This window comes from Poecilia reticulata, chromosome 7 (genome assembly GCF_904066995.2).
Source record: "Poecilia reticulata chromosome 7, P_reticulata-male-v2, whole genome shotgun sequence".
Taxonomy (NCBI): domain Eukaryota; kingdom Metazoa; phylum Chordata; class Actinopteri; order Cyprinodontiformes; family Poeciliidae; genus Poecilia; species Poecilia reticulata.
In genome coordinates this window covers 10,854,641-10,873,758 of record NC_088836.1, presented here as the reverse complement: position 1 = coordinate 10,873,758, position 19,118 = coordinate 10,854,641, and the positions used below count along the sequence as shown (strand labels likewise).

The 19,118-nt window shown below is 39.1% G+C and overlaps 2 protein-coding genes across 3 annotated transcripts in view; both read left to right on the top strand.

Moving 5' to 3' along the window:
* The window catches only part of gnas (GNAS complex locus), a 29,924-nt gene extending 23,855 nt beyond the window's left edge, over positions 1-6,069 (top strand). The window contains exons 7-12 of the mRNA XM_008414865.3: positions 285-358; positions 513-571; positions 668-788; positions 1,299-1,429; positions 2,575-2,642; positions 3,530-6,069. Coding sequence (XP_008413087.1) covers positions 285-358; positions 513-571; positions 668-788; positions 1,299-1,429; positions 2,575-2,642; positions 3,530-3,676 — 600 coding nt within the window. The 3' untranslated portion in view covers positions 3,677-6,069. The remainder of the gene's footprint in view (positions 1-284; positions 359-512; positions 572-667; positions 789-1,298; positions 1,430-2,574; positions 2,643-3,529) is intronic.
* A 2,777-nt stretch (positions 6,070-8,846) lies between these two features.
* On the top strand, positions 8,847-17,836 carry LOC103468029 (vesicle-associated membrane protein-associated protein B-like). 2 transcript variants are annotated; one of them, XM_008414864.3, is made up of 6 exons: positions 8,847-9,128; positions 10,516-10,668; positions 11,659-11,762; positions 11,969-12,049; positions 12,893-13,024; positions 13,819-17,836. In XM_008414864.3, the coding sequence occupies exons 1-6, from the start codon at positions 9,071-9,073 to the stop codon at positions 13,984-13,986; spliced, it is 696 nt and encodes a 231-aa protein (XP_008413086.1). In that variant the 5' UTR covers positions 8,847-9,070; the 3' UTR covers positions 13,987-17,836. The 2 variants fall into 2 exon arrangements, with proteins under 2 accessions (XP_008413086.1, XP_008413085.1); XM_008414863.3 differs by having other exon boundaries at positions 12,845-13,024.
* Positions 17,837-19,118: the final 1,282 nt, after the last annotated feature.

The window sequence follows — 19,118 nt, the reverse complement described above, 5'->3', positions numbered from 1 at the left end:
GCAACAAAAATGTGGTGTCTCTGCCGAGCAATTCACATCTGTGTCAGTGAGTTTATACATATAGCTCCATTTAAAAACATATATTTTCAAGTTGAGGATCACCAATTTATTTGCAGAAATGTATAATCACACCAGTCCAGTCATATGGGGAGTTGCACTCAATTAAATTGTCAAATTCGACAACATTGCGTCATCCGTAGAGGGAGAACATGGAGCCATTGGCAGCAATAAATCCTCTTGAAGCAAAGCCTTTTTAATGTTTTGTGTTTTGCTTTCCTCCCCAGGATTTGCTTCGATGCAGAGTTTTGACTTCGGGGATCTTCGAAACAAGATTTCAAGTCGACAAAGTCAATTTCCAGTAAGTAAAAGTAACAAGAAGATCCAGTCTTGTCTTTCTAGACACTTTCTTACTGCTTCATGGTGAACATCAGAATGAAAACACCAGTTTCTCCAGACGATGGCAGTGTTGCGCATGTTTTGAAGTCTCCATGTGTCTTGTTTGATCTTCACAGTATGTTTGATGTTGGGGGTCAGAGAGACGAGCGCAGGAAATGGATTCAGTGCTTTAACGGTAAGCACTCCTTCCTCTCGCCTTACTTTTTTATTTTATACTGCATGTGTAATTCAGCTTTTTTTCTTTCTTTCTTTTTTTTTTTTCGGTCCACAGACGTGACGGCCATCATCTTTGTCGTGGCCAGTAGCAGTTACAACATGGTGATCAGAGAGGACAATCAGACCAATCGACTACAGGAGGCCCTCAACCTCTTCAAGAACATCTGGAACAACAGGTGATGGCAACAGGAAGTTCACTTCATCTTTTGCAAAAGATAATATTTAGTGAAATATGTTAACTACATATTTATCTCCTACTTGCCAGATAGGAGAGCCGATTTTTTGATGTTCCAACTTTTTTTCTTTTTCCTTTTTACATTTCTTTCTCTAACATATCTGAGCATTTTGTTGTTGTTGTTGAATTGAATTAAAAAAAGGCCACAGTACAGGTGGGAAAAGTTTAGCAATGATTCATCTAAAGAGTCACTCAATATATGATTAGAAATATTTGACTATGCAGCAGCACATTGGCCCTTTTAATGTCTTTCTAAAGATCAATATTCAGGAATCAGTCAGCTGATTATGAACTGGATTTGAACCTTGTTGATTAATACTGCAGATTTATTTGGAATATACCATAAAATGACCTGGGAAAAGCTATACATTTTCGTTCGGAATAGTTCTGAGTTTTAAAGCGGAGGTTGTGTGGGACTCTCGTAACGCTCAGGTTTGTTTTGCCGTTGCAGGTGGCTGCGGACCATTTCTGTCATTTTGTTCCTAAATAAACAGGACCTGCTTGCAGAGAAAGTACTGGCAGGGAAATCTAAAATTGAGGAATACTTCCCTGAATTTGCTCGCTATACTACACCTGATGACGGTAAGGGGGTCAGAAACAGACACACTCTTTTGACTGCCTGCACAATGACACCTGAACAAATAAATATAAAGACCTATACAAATATAAAATACTTTTGTCTGTCAATATATTTTACCGGGCTGCACAATGGCGCAGTTGGTAGAGCTGTTGCCTTGCAGCAAGAAGGTTCTGGGTTCAATTCCCGGCCCCAGTCTTTCTGCATGGAGTTAGCATGTTCTCCCTGTGCATGCATGGGTTTTCTCCGGGTACTCCGGTTTCCTCCCACAGTCCAAAAACATGACCTGTGTGTCTCTGTGTTGCCCTGCGACAGACTGGCGACCTGTCCAGGGTGAACCCCGCCTCTCGCCTGGAACGTTAGCTGGAGATGGGCACCAGCAACCCTCCCGACCCCACTAAGGGACAAGGGTGTAAAGAAAATGGATGGATGGAATATATTTTACCCAAAACTCCTTAGCTGGCTTTTTTATATATATATATATATATAATATATATATATATATATATCAACCCAGTTCAAATTAACTAAAGGATTGCACTTAAGCAATAAAATGTTTATATTGTTATTTTAAAAAAAGGATGTGAATGATTGTATTTCTGATATTGTATAGATAAGGTGGTTTAATAAAGTTTCTACAGAATGTGCCTATTTATTTATCCAATAATTGTCAGAATAACCAATAGATCAATAAGTCGATTCGTAAAATAATCTGTAGTTTCAGCCTGAAAAAATGCAAAAAAAAGCAAAGAGATATCATTTATCATAACCTGAATATTTGTTAGTTTAGATGTAAATATTATGAATTCTGAATGATGTGTAGTTAAAGTTAGCATTAATGCCAAAACCCTAAGGTAAAATAGTCGCGGCAGGATTAGGAATTTGACTCCGAAAAGTATTTTGCATGACAGAAACGGTCGAGAGCTCAGGAGTGTCCCAGTCACTGACCAACTATGCAAATGTTAGTTTTCAAGTTGCTTTGTAATTTAAACTTCTGCTATAGCGAAACACTTGGAGATGTGTTCGTTGCACATAATGAACACAGTATGCCCGACGTGTCAAAAGATGTTCTTCCACGCTGCCGTGCATACTCCTAATCCCCGTACGGTGGAAACCTCAGATAATCTGTGTTTTCTCTTTTGTCCGACAGCGACACCAGAACCCGGAGAAGATCCTCGCGTTACAAGAGCAAAGTACTTCATAAGAGATGAGTTCCTAGTAAGTCCTTGTGCTGAACTTGTGTTGCGCTTGAACTGGGATTGATATTTTGAGTTGCTGTGTGCCAACGATAAAAGTGAAGAGAACCATGTATTGCTTGTTTTTTAGCTAACTGCAATCATATCTCCACAAACATAAATTCTGCTCTTGAAAAACATTCCCATTTGTAAAATGTTTCTTCTCGCATAAAAAAAGAGGAATTTGTATCACTAAACAGCAAACAGTAGCTGCATTTAATCATATTTTTTGGTACTTATTTCTGCTCTCATTGAACAAACAGCAGAGAACATAGAAAAAGTGACATTCCTGACAGTTTTTTTTTTATTTTGATGATGATGATTAATCAAAATTGTTATACTGCATAATAATGAAATCAGATCAGATGTGTAAATATGTGTAACGTGGGCATATTTGCATGAGTCTATTGGGAATATGATTTAATAAGTGTTGTCTTCTTCCTACTTCTTTGTGTACTGGATATGAAAGTCTTGGAATTGTTGTGTTTGACTATTATATTTATTTATTTATTTATTTATTTGTAATTATTTTATGTCTGACATTTTACTTGTTCGAAATAAGCAATGGTTTAATTTATGATAGGAAATGTATTATGATAAATGATAAGATAAACGGCCGCTGTTAAGTTGAACAATATTTCTATATTTTCTGAACGTCCAGTCAGATGAAGTCGCTTGCTAATGCGTATAGTCTGCTGTGTGAAGGACAGCACTATTAATTTATTCCAGTCCAGAGTTTTCTGATTTCTGTAATAGACTTATCCTTTTTTTTTTTATGCATCTGCTTTATTTAGAATTTTGAAAATATGAAACGATGCCTTCAGGAAGAGGTCAATGACTTTGTATCATTTTTCTTTCACCGCCTTGCAGAGGATCAGCACGGCGAGCGCGGACGGGAGGCACTACTGCTACCCCCACTTCACCTGCGCCGTCGACACGGAAAACATCCGCAGGGTCTTCAACGACTGTCGAGACATCATCCAGCGGATGCACCTGCGGCAGTACGAGCTGTTGTGATGGGAACGCCAAAAAAAAAAAAACAACCATCGTCTCCGTTTAAAAACAGGAAAAAAAAAAAAAGAAGACACTGAACACTGGGTCTCTGAACTCCCCTCTTCCACCGATGTGTGTTAGTGCCTGCTGCAAAAAAACGAGGCCAAAGTACACACACACGCGCACACACACACACCATAAACCCAGAGCTTACCCCTGATGCAACGTCCCCATGTGATGTGGGATTTGAAAAGGGTGTCAGGGGATGAAAAGAGAAGTAAAATAAAGACTCAAACCTCCAGCTTCAGCCATATTCCGAGCTCCTCACCTTTTTTTGTTTTTTGTTTTGTTTTTTTAAGTCAAGTATTGTCCCCCGTCACCCTCCTGAGAGCGGCCCAGACTGGACAGTTTAGAGATTTTGTTACATCTGCGTCGACGAAAACCAAGAGAGCTAAAAATAAAAAATAAAAAAAAAACGTCTGGAAAGAGAACTGTTGAAATACTGCAAATAGAGAATAAATGTGTCACCAATAGATCAGCAGAACACTGTATCTAACGAAATAAATAAAAAAACAAAATGGAATTTAAAAAACAAAAAAGTAAACATTAAGAAAACACACACACACAAGCACTGTGCTCAGGACTTAACTTGAACCGTGTAACACCAAACCTTCCCGTCGCTCACAGACATCTTGGGATCCGGCACATCGCTCCTGCTTTCTGGACAGGAAGGCGGATCCTCCGCTCTGTTCTCAAGCCGCTGGGCTCTGTCGAGGTGCCAACTCCTTCATCCCGAGTGAGATTTTGAGGTTTTAAACGGATCGACTAGAACGAACGCTCGGGGAGGAGGGGAAAAGAGGAGCTGTTGGCGAGACGACGCCGGGCTCGGGGCTCGCTGACTCTTCTTTTGGAGCCGTTTCGCCACCCGACTCTGCCTCGTCGGCAGCGGAGCCAAACTAAGGAGAACATGTTGAATTTAAAAGAGAGACAGAGTGAGGGGGGGGGGCGGAAGAGAAACAAAAAAATTGCCAACTTTTGTGGAATCAAAGAGGACGAGGCTGCATCCTCCAAACAGTACAGTACCGTATAAATTAACAAGAACTCTCATCCTGTTTTACTGTCTCCACAGCTGTTTTTGTCTGTGTAGACTTAGTGCCATTGTGCCCTGTGTGCTCATTCTTTATCTGTTTTGCCTACTCTCCATCCTTTTTTTGTTTTTTGTTTCTCACCCCCTCTTTTGCTCCTCACCTCTTCCCACCTGCACCTTCCTCAAAGTGTTTTTGTTTTAAGTGAAAATTGAAATGTTACAACAACCCAGAACTTTGGAAAAAGAAGACGGCAAACTCCCCCACACCCTACGCCTCCTCCCACCCTGATTTTTTTTTTTTTTTTTTTTGTATTCATGTGGTTAAACGCCCCGCCACCCCGCTGCCTCCCTGCCATTCCTCTCCCATCATTCCTCCCGCTGACCTCCTGCTTCTTTGTATGTACGTCTTTACTTTACTGCTGAACTATTATTCTTGTACAGACTGTAAAATGTATTATTTTGTACAACTTTATTGAAGAAAAAAAAAACCAAGAGTTAACTTTTAGAAGATCCCTGTGCCTTGATCACGACTGTACGTGTGTAATGAGCTAAAGTGGGTGTCATACTGCGCTGTATAGCTTGGCCAATCCTCCTCCTGACTCCTCACCATCCTCGCTTTTCTCTCCCCCTCGTCTTTCTTTAAAACCGCCCCTTTCTGTATCTTCCCCATCTTGCTCTCTCTGTCCTCGCTTTTCCTCCTCAGAGACGACAAAAAACCATGTGTAGCTTTTGTAGTTCTTTTGTTTTGTTTTGTTTTGTCCCCCCCGCCCTTTCTCTCCTTCCCACCTCCTCCCCCAATTCTCCCGTTATGATTTAAATGTCTATTTTTGAATCCATATACCCCAAAAAGATAAATATATGAAATGTATATGGGTTTAAAAAAAAAAGTATTTTATTAGAATCAAATGAACCTTGACAAATTGTACACTTGACAGTGTGCGTATTGCTATAACTTAAATCCTTTCAACTAAAGTTGTGTTCGGGTTTCTTTTGTTTTTCTTCTATTCCAGAGAACGTTTTTTTTCTTTTCTTTTTTTTTTTGTTTTTCCAAAGAATGCACTGGAGGTGACTGATACCCGTTTCACAATACTTAAATGATAAAAAAGAGGAAAAAAAAGACAAAAATAAATCGGTTTAGTTTGTTTTTGCAAAGCAAAGGCAGCCTGTATGTTATTGGTTAATCTGTGCCCTCGTCTTTGTTGAATGTACACTTTAAACCTGATTTCACTTTAAGGACAAACTACTCTAATAAATAAAATTCTAAGAAATATGGCCTGCAGCTGTAGACGGCTACAGGCCGGTCATTTAAGCCAAGAAGCACACTGCACTATTTTCTGCTCTCACAACCTGCATTTGTCGTTTTTACCGTTATCACTTCAGTTTGATCAGTGGGGAGGGACGTCGTAAATCTGTGCCCGGGGAAGTGAAGTTTCCCGTTGGTTTACCCGACGTTTCCTCTTCAGATAGGGAGTCTGTTTAATTTCGGCTAGCATCAATGCAAAGCGCATCTCTGACGGGAGCACAGCAAGTTGTGGAGCACATCGCTATCCCCAATAACGGCGCTCGAAGGTTTTGCTGGTGGATTCCGCAAAGAAAAATTCAAGTATTTCAGCAAATTGTCTTGAACCACAGCAGCATGAACCTGTGTAACATATCTCACAATATATTTGAATTTGTTTTATGGGGGAGTGGTGGACAATATTTAGGTGCATCTCAAGAAAAGGAAAGAAATTAAAGTACATTTATTCCTCTATTTCAGTTCACAAAGTGGATCTTTTATGGATTAATTACACAGAGATACATTTCAGTGTTTTATTTCACTTTTGATTTGTAGTTTCTGACAATACTTTTATGGAAGAATAGACAACTTTCACAAGTCAGGTAAGCAGCAAAAATGTATTGCTCAAGAATCAGAGTATTGTAACCAAGCTTAATCATGGAAAGTTAAGTGGAAGAATAAACGTCAGCTGCTGGAGTCTGTAAGACTGCTGAAACGGAGACAAAGTCAGAAGCTTCCACTTCGACTGACTGCAACGGCAGGATTGTTGTTCAGTGGTTCAAAGTTTGTTTGTTTTTTCAGCTGAAAATAAATTTTGCGTTTCATCATTACCCCAGAATCGGGATAGAGAAGAAAAGAGAACAAGTTGCTTGATGTGCAATGTGAATTTTCCACAGGTTGATTTTCTCAAGGTAAAGGTTGGCACAGCCGTCTACCAGGTAGTTTTATAGTGTTTTATGCTTCTTTCTCCTTTTTTTGTTAAAAACTGCATTTAGACTTTTCATTGGTTAAAAGCATAAAATGGGATATGTATACACTATATAACTATATCATCTGAGTGTCAATAATCTGACTTCAACTTGTTGAATTTACTGAAATGAGTTCTAATCTGAGAAAAAAAAAATCTCTTTTGAGACACTAAAACGATGAAAAAAGTCTGTTCCTTAAATTTTATCATTTCCAATTAGCTCCAGTTTCTTCCAGTACATTTGAGTCATAGGCAGAGTTACATGCAGTCGCATGCAACCTTATTACATGCAATAAGGTTCATGTTGCGAATTATTCAAATTAGTGTTTCAGATTGATTAGTGCTTGCATCTCTTCCTTTTTTTATGCTCAACATCACTGGTGCATTTAATACTTTTCAAGTTTTGAAAATATTAGCTACACAAAGGGAATCTGGGAGTTGTTTGTGATTTAGAAGTTTGCAATTTAAATTTTTACAGCTGCTTTTGTGAGCCTCAACGTGATGAGGATTTACACAGAGAAATCTGCGTAATGTCTCGGTGAAGCGGGTGATTAGATGTGATGTTTAAACTTGAAAAGATGTGGATATTAACTCCAGTGGCCCTCCTGGCTCCCCATATGGCCCTCTTGTTTGCCATATTGCAGCTGATAAACTGCGCTGAGATGCAGTTCATCAACACACTGGACTCAGTGAAATGTAAGGTCCAGATTTGTGGCGTTAATCTCAGACATTTGCACTGTTCATTTCTACTTTTCTATCACGTCAAGTGTCGGCATTGGCAGCTGAGCTCAAAATTATTTGTACTTCATGGCAGAATTAGATTTACAGAGATCTTTTACCACAAGAAAAACAACTATGCAGCCCCAGTAGCAGCCAAATAATACTGACTCACAAGATTAAAAATGGAGACCTTCAGAAAACACGCAACATAATACAGCAATAGAAAGAAACATAAGTTAAGAAGTAACTTTTTTTAAATCACTGCACATTTAAAAATCTGTGATTGTTCAGGTCAAAAGTTTGTGTTTTGAAAAACCATAAATTTGCGACTTCACGGACATTTCAAGTGAAAGTTTCATTCAGTAAAACTGAAACATGCAGTGAGCCAGCTTATTTTAAAGGTTTCACAATTACAGCTAATACAGTAACAATTAAATTTTTTACATAATAAAATAAGTCTTTAATGCAGAAATGTTATGATATGCCCTACACATTCATAGGGAAGGCAACCACCACAAGAAGGTAAGTCACCAAAGGTTACGACTGCAGCAGTGCTGAGCTCAAATTTTGGCAGGGAAGAAAATGACCATAATATCCTTTTATTTTGCAATTATGTTGAGAAAATGTCCTTAAAATGATCCGGTTTTCATTTTTAAAAAGAAAGAAAAAAAGCTTCTTGATCATTGGTTCACAAGCATAATCTATTTCTCCCCACACAGGTTACATCTGGAAAATTAAAGACATCTTACATAAAAACAAATCCTTATTTTACCCCAACTGGTTTACTCACAACATAGTTTTAGTTAATCAGTTGCTCAGCCATGATGGATATTTAATGACATCAAGATTTTGTCACAAAATACGGCAATATAATTCCTATAAATAGGATTTAATTCTGTAATTATGCAATCCCTGCTGGGGTAGGTATTTTACTTAGAAGTGCAGAAGATGAGGTCAAACAATATGTCAAAACTATTGGAAATTCTACCAGTACTAAAACTTGCACCGTTGCGTTGCGGCTGTCAATATATTATACTGTACTTTATTGTGTTGTTCTGTAGCATTTATTTCAATAAAGATTTGAATTAAAAAAAACAGCGGACTTCCTGTTAGCGTAACGCCGTGCGACGTCACCACGCTAAGGCTCCTCCTTCCTCTAGTCGCCGCCGCCGCTAGCATAGTTAGCAGTTAGCTTCCAACAGCTGTCGGTGGAACTCAGTCAGCAAGCCTATCAGTCTAAGTGATTGTGCTCCCTTTAGACGACCGCTGTGTTATCTTCAGGAGCCAGTTGTTTTTCTTTCCTAAGGGTTTTCTGTGGCATTATATTGTTGTCCTCGCCGTCACGATAGACAGAAGTCCTGGGACATGGCCAGACAAGAACAAGTCCTGGTGCTAGAGCCGCCACAGGAACTCAAATTCAGAGGTAACGCTAAGGCGGAGGGCAGGGCCGAAGTTAGGCAGCTAGCTCTAGTCATTAGCCAGTATCTATGTCAGCTGTTAGCCCTTTTATTATGTTGTTTTCTCATTGTGTCTTCAAAAGATGGGGGAAATGTGTTCTTAGTTGGTGACGGATGAAACAGTAAACCTGTTAGTTTATTTGCTCTAACTAGCCGGATAAATTGCTAGCTGTCATTGCAGCGTCAGGACAGGCCGTCCATACCAATACTACAATAATCTTATACGCTTCTTTTACCTTACTATTCATTTTCCGATTATGTGAACTCACAAGTTGACTAATGTGTAGCACAGTTCCTTAAACCGGTTTTGTTGTGAACACATGCGCACCAAGAAGCGGATATTCTAGCATTTTCTACAAAGAGTTTGTCATTGCCTAGCCCCATTACCATGCTTATTGCTCAATGACCTAAGCTTGAAAGCCCAGACTGAAAGCTTTATCGTTCACTCTTAATTTCTAAGTAACCCGATTTCCTTCCCTGATTTGCTGCATTTAATCGGGCTTGTTGTAAAATCAGATGTTGCGTGTGTTTTACTAATGATCATCGTTTTCCCAGATGATTGTCGTTGGGCTCTCCTGTTGCTCTGGAAATTGTTGGACTAGCTTCATTGGATCAGTATAATGGGGGGGGGGGGACTCTCTGATTGATTGTTGCAGATCCTTGAATGCTAAGATGAGCCTAGAGAGGACGCGCACACACACACACACACAGTTAGTGATGCTTTGTCTTAACAGTGTGCAGAAAGCACAGTCAGGTTGTTGGCACCAGATGACCTGAAGTTTTAAACAAGAGTTATAAAGCAGAAGCAGACTTTAAAGGCCAAGAGAAAGCAGAAGGTGTTTGACTCGCTCCGTGTTTGTTTTCTGCTGCATTCAATTTCCAACTAAGGGTGGGGCATTAAAAATAAATATTAAAGATGCTGCTGTTTTGGTTTTATTAAAGTCTGATTTTAAACTGAGAACAAAGTTGTTTTACTAGATCCTTCTCATCTGTGTGTCAAACTGTGTTTCCATGTCTTACTTATTGCACCACATTACATTCTATTGAATGCATTTATAGACTGAAAATGCTGGAGTTTTCTGTGTTGATATCTGGATAGAGAAAAATCAAATTTCTCATAACTTACTCACTGATTTCCTTTTCTAGCAAATTGATCGGTCTCTTTGAGAAAGAATAGCTACAAGTTAAGGGACATTCAAATGCTATCTTCTTCATAGCATTTGAAGAAAATGTCTTACATTAAGTTCTTCACAATAGTGAAAATCCAACTTCTACATTTCAACGACTTTTATAACAAACACACAGACCCTCAAGTCACCAAGGTTTTTGTTTTTTTTTCTATCCCCGCTGCAGGTCCATTTACAGATGTTGTCACTGCCACGCTGAAGCTCACTAATCCCACAGACAGGAATGTCTGTTTCAAAGTTAAGACAACTGCACCTCGCAGATACTGTGTGCGTCCGAACAGCGGCATCATCGACGCTGGAACCTCCATAAATGTTTCTGGTTTGTAAACATATTTTGTTGAATATTTTCATTTGCGTGGAAAAATTGTGTCAACGCCTCATACTAGTAACAAGATTTAACGTTCTGAATGGAGTTTTAACCTGATTTGAAGCGCGACATTTGCTATCTAAAGAAACATTTGATTCTACTGAGAAAACAAAATGTTGTATTTATTGATTATTTCATCCTAAATATATCTATATTAGTTCTACCTAATGTGCAATGGTGCAAGATTTGGCACAATACAACTTTTTCATTGAAGCTTGAAATTATAAATCCTTTTTGTCAGCAACCTTTTATTACATAAAATGGCAGAAGTCATCAGGAAGTATAAAAGTCTTAAACCATTTTTATTTTAATATTTATTTTATGATCTTCGGAAGTATGGTTTCAGGTTTTCTGAATGTGTTTCAAAGCTGTTGCTATTATTACTGTGATTGCTTTTCCCCCCAGCTTCATCTCATCACTTTAAAAGTTATAGTGTTCGTGATTTTTTTAAGCAGCTTAACTCAAACCTATGAATTATTCAGACATAAAGCCTCCTAAACCTAATGGATAAATCAGGGTTACAGTATCTATGTGAAATAAATAAGAATAAAACAATTTTAAATGTATTTTGTAGATGCCTTCTTGCTAGCCTCTTCTTATAAAGATGCAGTTTCCTCCAAAGTCTTTAGCTCTATAAAAGGCTTGACCACTTTAACACAAACTGTGTATTTTAGATCAACAAGATGATTACAAATGGCAAAAACAGAAAGTACAAGTTAGGTTTTTGTTTTTAGAGCTTTCATTTGTGATAGTTTTTGTTTTATTGTTTTTTTTGTTTTGTTTTGTAAGCCCATGTTTCCAGTGTCCTCAACTAGTCCTCTTCCTATTAGATTTAGGGTCTGTATTGATTTCAAAATGTTTCCTTATAAGGCATCTATATATTTTCAAGTTGCAGAATATGAGCAGTATTGATTGTATTTCATCATCTCCTCTGCTCCACAGTCATGCTGCAGCCGTTTGAGTACGACCCCAACGAGAAGAGTAAGCATAAATTCATGGTGCAGTCTATTCTGGCTCCCAGAGACATGACCGACATGGAAGGAGTTGTGAGTATTAAGCATTAAGTTGATTCATGAACCTAAAGATGGATTTAAGCGTGATTCTGTCTCTTTCACTCTGTACATTCATCTGAAAAAAAGATGAAATGTAGTTCTGTTGATGTTATCTAGAGTTGAGGACAACAGTTTAGTTGCAGCAGCATCAAAGAAGTCTGACTGAACGACAAGTGAATCCTGTTTGTTTGTGTTTGCAGTGGAAGGAGGCCAAACCTGAGGAGCTGATGGACTCAAAGTTAAGATGTGCATTTGAGATGCCTCTAGAAAATGACAAAACTGTAAGTATGAGTTAGTTTTTTTTTCCACATTCATATATTTTTGCTCACCACTGCATACATTTTTGTCAAATACAGATAAGTGTCATTTTGTCATTCACACTATCCTGAGAGAAACGGATGTTTCTGTAATGAGTTCAACAATAAATGTCACATGTTGGTGAAATAGATTTTTGTCATGTTTTCAGTATCGTTCCAGTGTCCAGAGTCATTCATTACATGATGTTTGTATTAGGGGTTGCACCAATTAGTCGACTAGTCGATTCTTTTCTCTGCAATGACTTTTTTCTGTGCCAGTCGACTAGTCGCTATCACATGACAAAATAGATTTTTTCAAGGAAATGGAAAAAAGGTGAAGTAGGTGAGTTTGTCAGAAAGCTCAAATTGTATAAAAATGTTAATTTACCAAAGAGAAACTGAAAATGTCAGCATAGGTTACCGCAGTAGGGGCGTTGCGTGGCGCAGTGGTTAGCGCGGCGCCCTCATGTTGAGACTTTAGCCCACGGTCTGGAGTCCGACTCCCGTCCTCAGTTTGCTGGTTCGCCTCCAAGTAGTTGTGAAGCATTTTGCGCTTACGTCACTATGACGTCACAGTGACTAGTCGACATCATGATTTAGTCGACCTTAAAAAATATGTAGTCGTTCAACCCCTAGTTTGTATTCATACACGTCTTGTGCCTGAATCTCACTCCCCGCCGCGTCGGCATGTTTTCTTTTTTTTTTCCCTTATTCCACTTCTCCTTCTTCCTCGCTCACTGCCATTCCACCCGCCCACCCCCACCCGTTCTCTCTCCGCAGCATGAGAGTGAAAGCATCAAACCTGTGTCTTCCTCTACCTCTGTTAAGACTGAGTACTCTGCACTGCCCAAGTCAGCCAGCGCCTCCCTGGATGACGGGGAGGTGAAGAAGATCATGGAGGAGTGCAGGCAGCTGCAGATGGAGGTGCAGAGGCTACGAGAAGAAAACAAACAGATCCGGGTGAGAAGCGCTGAAACGGTGGCTTCAACAGTTCCAGGCCGATTCCCTCCTGTCTCCCTTTAGGGGAAAAATATATTTCTCAGCCTCAGCAAGGCTAAAGTAAATATTTGGTTAAGTTTAATTTAGAGGAAAATGCGTATTTATACAATGAATATCAATGAGAGTACAGGGGGACATGCTGGTATTTCCAGGTTTTAATCCATATTCGATTGTCTAAATGTTAAATCCTACATTATTTGTCTCCTCCCTTCATGTCTTCATTTCTTTCTTGTTTCATTCCTACTTTTTTCATTCTTTTCTTCCTATTGTACTTCTGTCCTTCCTTTCTTCAGTATTCTTTCTTTCTCTCTTCATTTCCATCTCGCCTTACTTTTTTAAAATGTTCTTTTGTCCTGTTTTCCTTCCTTATTTCCTTTTATCCATTCTGCTTTTTTTTCCTTTCTTCCCCTTGTGCTTTATTCTGTCTTTACTTTTGTTCTTCCTTTCTTTCTTGAATCTTTCATGTTTTTCCTTTTTTTCACTCTAACCCAGTTTCCTTTGTTTTGAGTCTTTATTTTTCTTATCTCCCCAATGACCTTCTTTTCTTCCTCCTTTCAATTTTCCTTACTTTCTTTCAAATTGTCTGTCTTCTCTCCTTTCCTCTGCCCCTCCTTCCTTGTGTCTTTCCTACTTTTATTCCTTTCTTCCTATTGTATGTTTTTCTGTCCTCCTTCCTTGTGGTGTTTGTTTTTTCCCTTCCAGTCTCTAGGTTTTGCAGCCTCCAAGTAAGCTTGTGTGTTTCTTCTTTGCTTTAGGAGGACGACGGTGTGCGGAAGAGAAAGATCACACCGATGGCTGCTTCTCACCCTAACCCCCTGGCTAGCACGGCCATGACGAAGGATGAAGGCTTGAGCACCCGCGTCCTCGCATTGTGCTTGCTCTTCTTTGTGATTGGAGCCATCATTGGCAAGCTGGTCCTTTAGAGACACAGACTGAGCACAGTGACGGACGGACGCAGGAACCAAGGGACGGACAGCGTGTCTTAAAGGGCACGTACCAATGATGGCAACGGGGATGTCTTCTGGGTTTATGTTGATCTGTTTGCTTGTTTTCTTAACATTTAAAGCTACTAGCCAGGGGTTTTCTTCCTTCAACAACTGTGCAATCATGATAAAAACACAGCTGAGGAAAAACAACAAAAAAAAAGTATAATTTTCCACTGCTGGACTTCACAATGTTTTTCTTTTTTTTTTTTAAACGGTGCGACTGACGTAACCCCAGGCAATAAGGGTTAGAGCCGCTGGCTTTAGTGAGCGCTGTGGTGATCGGGCAACACTTAGCAGGCTTTAGGTGTAAATTCAGACCCATAGTAACTTTCTCCCTGAGGAATACAAACAAGATAAAACTAAATTGAAGGTTAGGCTTTTGGAGACAGAGTTTCCATGACTCCCATGATGGACGCTGCTGTCGATGGCGATCCATCGATCGTCTTTAGAGGTTAGTGGCGGTTAATGCTGCTAAATTGGTACGGATCTATTTATATTGTAGTTCACATTTTTCCAATCGATTGGTTTCAGTGCATGTCAGCCATTCGTAAAATGAGTCAATGCCTCGACTAGTATCATGACATGCTGTAGCAGAGCATGCAGTGTCTGAAAACACAAGCCAACCCAACATAGTTTACAAATATACTCGCATAAGCTCTTAGCTGGCTGGAATTTAATTTTTAATTTTTTTTTTCCTCTTCTTACCTCTGGTGTTTATTGAAATTATGGTGTTAGGCTGTACTTTAACAATCATAATGGGACTAACTAGTAGAACCAGGCTGATTATAATCTGTCTTTCTGGTGATTTATTTCTATGGTTTCTCACCATGATGTTTGCATCCGATTCAACAAATAACTTTCTCCCAGCTTTTGAAGAATCTAAATAAATTTGGTGGCTCCAGTTCTGGTGGTAAAACCCTTACTGCTTTAGCTTAGCATGGGTTTGTTTTCCACACCTCCCTGCAACAGCTCTTTACTGCGACTTTAGCAGGAGAGGTGGACAATGAAGCAATTCTGTAAATCGGCGATTGCACTTGAATTGTCTTTAAGTTCTAATTTCCTAACAGAATGCATTAGCCTTGCCACATATTTGTTTTTGTTGTGTTTTTTTTTCAAGCTGTGACTCAAAAGTATTTCTAATCTGATCAGTCATCCCTCTGTGTGTGTTTGTCTCCAAACATCTTGACGTTTTGCAGTAGAATACAAGTACCTTATTTTCCGCACTATAAGGCGCACCTTCAATGAATTACCTATTTTAAAACTTTTTTCATATATAAGGCGCACCGCATTATAAGGTGCATAGAATAGATGCTATAGTTAGGGTTGCCACCCGTCCCGTATCGACTTTTGAGGAAATTGAAGGTTTTTTAGGTGCGCCTTATAGTGCGGAAAATACGGTAACCACATCTGGGCCTTGTTTCAGAAAGCAGGATAGGTGAAAACCTTGCGGAAGTTCTGGAGTAACTGAGCATTTTCTGGGTTTTCGGTTTCAGAAAGCCAGATAGGCGTTTTCCCGAGTCAACTTGCCACCGCAGCTTACTTTTTGAAGCAACCATGCTCAGTATTGACATTGATTATTTGTATTACTGCCAACTGGATTCTGTCAGAAATGTTACTATAGCATCTGAACTGTTAATCTATAGCAGAAGTCACCTCAGAGAGATTTCTAATTTAAGATATGTGTGTCTTCACCTGTCAGGTGACACAAGGGTTCAGTCCCTAGCAGGGCTGCTTGATAAAACATAATATGAAGTGTGTGTTAAATAAGTGTAGCGTCAAGAATATTCTCTGCTGGACCTCGTACATTTACTCTCTGCCCACTAGCGCAGTTTTGCAGCAGCAACAGCACTGCTATCTTTTTTTATTAAATGTTTTTATATTCTCTCTACGTCGTCAGTAAAACTTCTAATTCTGGTGGTGAGAAATGAAGACTTTCAGAGTTATTTTTCTCTCCCGTTGCCATGGTGAATTGCGTCATATGCCTCCCATTGATGCGGTCTTTGTCGTTTTTCCGCGCTCACGGTTAACTCAGGGGTAACTTGACTCAGAATTGAGTTGCCTAGTTGATATCTCCTGCTCTGAAACCCAAAACCCTGAGTATCACTGATCTGGTTTGTTCAGAGTATCTGCCTTCTGCTCAGGCCTCGTTCACCCTGCTTTTTGAAACGGGGCTCTCAAGGGTACATTTGTTTAAAACGGGACGAAAATCACAAAGGGATGTACTCCAATCAGGTAACTTCTGTCTGTTGTGAAGTCACCAGCAGAGGAAGAATTTTATTATACGTGATCTCCAAATAATTAGAACGACGTTATTAGTGGCAAACTATAAAGGGGAGTTAAGTGTAGAAGGTAAACAAAGGAAGGCAGGCCCGGTTGAACCACAAAGCTCAGCGTTTTTTTGTCGCAGGGTTTATTGTTTTCTTTTTTTGATTTTGTTCTTTCTTTTTTGCTCCCTCTTGATCTTTTCTCTTCGTCCATCTCTGCTTCCTAAAAGGACCTTCCCCATCCTTGCAGCAGTGTGTGGAAGTGGCTTCACGTTGGCTGAATGTTTAAAGTCTTTCATTGATTCTGAAAGTTTCTCACTGGCGTGTCTTTACCTCCGTTATCATGTCTCTTCCACTTGTTATTGATGATCTGACAGGACAGAAGAACAAAATTAATCATGGAAAGACTTTTTGTTCTTTTTCCTGAATGCAAACCTTGTCTTGTCTTCTAAAGAGTGACGTGAAAAATGATATATATATATATAAATATATAAATATAAATATGTATTCTGTATGTATGAGCCAGTAGAAGCTGTGTGTGTGTGTGGATGTTTTAATGTGATGGGGCTGCAAAGAGTTTCCTGTTCGTAACAGAAAATGGGGAATATTCACTAAAAAAAAAAAGATTACAATTATTAATCATATTGCTCTCTGTCCGGATTAGAAATCTGCTCAATCAAATTAAATCTTTGGGCCGCTAATGAAGTTATCACTTAATAAAGGATTGTGATGATTAACTTAAGATGCATGGTGATCTATTTAAAAAATAAAAAGCAAAGCTATAAATTAGTTTGATGTCTAGAATCGGTTCTGAAACGGTTCCCATCCACAGCAGGTCCTGCAGACTCAGCTGATGCACTTCTAGGAAATCCAGAGTTAAGAAAATCAGTTTTGTTCAGCTTTGCTTTGTTTTTTTTGTGTGTGTCGTTATCAGAGTTATTTTATGATCTCCAAATATACTGCAGCCTGTATGAAATAGCCTGAATTACGATTGCTGTTTTATAGTTATTTATTAAGTTTGGAAATTCAAGCAAGGCCTGTGTTTTCAAAAGGGACCAGTTTAGTCTTGGGGTTTTATCGGTTGAACTGTTTTGTTTTCTTCATCTCCTCGTTTCTGATTCTCATCCGGCTCCGGTTGGTGGTAATCGCTGCTTCGTATCGACCATCATGCACCCACCTTTATAAATCAGTTATGTTTCAGGACAAATAAAGAGATATGTGTGTCTTTTTTTCTTTTTTTTTTGTTGCCTAAAAGATGGAGGTGCTGCGGTATTTGGGGCGTGGCCGCCTGTGGGGACTGACCTGTTAATACGCACTACATTAAAGGAAATGATAATAAAAAAAAAGGTATTTGCGCTTTAGCCCACTCCTGCATTGGTGCAGTCACAGCAGTGTAATCACACAGTCATCGGATACTCTTTTGTATGTACATATAAATACTCAAACATGTAGTAAAGCAAGAAAAGAACTGAAGAGCCACCATGGATCTTGTAGCATCATAATAAATTACAGTAATAAACTCCCCTCATCCCCAGCTGGTTCTTATTTGTGTGAGTGTGTTTACCCTAATGGACTGTGGATCCCAGTCTGTGTGTCTGAAGGCATAAATTTAAACTTGGTCATAAATAGGCTGTAAACATTTAGTGCTTTAAAGTGATTTGCCCACTTACAGAAACTGGATTGTTTTCTCTCATACAAATGTTTCAGATCAACTGATAATCTGAATAAATACAGATATTCAATCATTAAGTTATTAATTAAGGGGAAAGGAGCTACGCATACCAACCCAGCTCTGTGTGTGACAGAAGTAATTACCTGAGGAAATAAATTCTAAGAACTGGTTTTTCCACCCTTTGTGGCAACAGCTGCTATCACGTTTTTTTGGCAGCACTGTGGAAGAACTCCCAAGTCCTTCATTTTGTTTTTTAGTTCAGCCAATCAGACTTGCAAATGTCTTTGGATCACTGTTCTGTTGCATAACTCAGGTTTGCTTGAACTGAAGCGATAATGTTCTCATTCAGGATTTTCTGCATTCTACTAGAGCAGAATCCGTGGTTCCATCCGACACAAGTCATCCAGCCTCTGAAGCAGAAAGATGGCCCCAGATTGTCACTCTGCTCTACTGTGCTTGGCAGTTTAATGTTATTTTTTATGAGATCCTATGTTAATTTTGTGTAACTGAATGCAAACCTTTCAAAATGTTCCCCTTTTTGCTTTTCTAAGGTCTTTAAAGGATGTTTTAAATGTATATACTTTTTGTTCTCTGGTCAGCAGTTGTTTGGGTTTGGGAAGTCGCCCATGGAGGCCATTTTTCTGTCTGGTGAATCAGAAACACTGACCTTGACATAGAAAAGTGAAGCTCTTCACACGCTTTGGTCACTGATGCAATCTTGGTCGACCAGTAACTTCCTGAGAAGGTTTGCTGTTTGCTTCTGACATCCTAATGATGTTACAAGCTTAAAACATCCTACCATCGCTTACAGAAGTTTCTGTATTTCTTGAACTGTTCCACAGTTTGCAATAACAGATCCACAGCTCATCCACTATAAGCATGTAAATGTTTATAGTTTATAGTCTGCCACAAGCCAACTTTTTTCCTTTTCATTTTAACTTTTTATTTATTTATTTATTTGATTTGTTTTCATGGAAGCGTCATTGTGTCTTTTCCGCATGAAATGTTTAATGTGAATAAAATTTTAAGTTTACTACTGCGGATGCGTTTACAAGGAACGCTGTGTGTACGTTTTTGTCTGTTTAGCAGTTGCGATAATTATCCAGCAGAGGGAGAAAGAGAGCCCAGAGGCG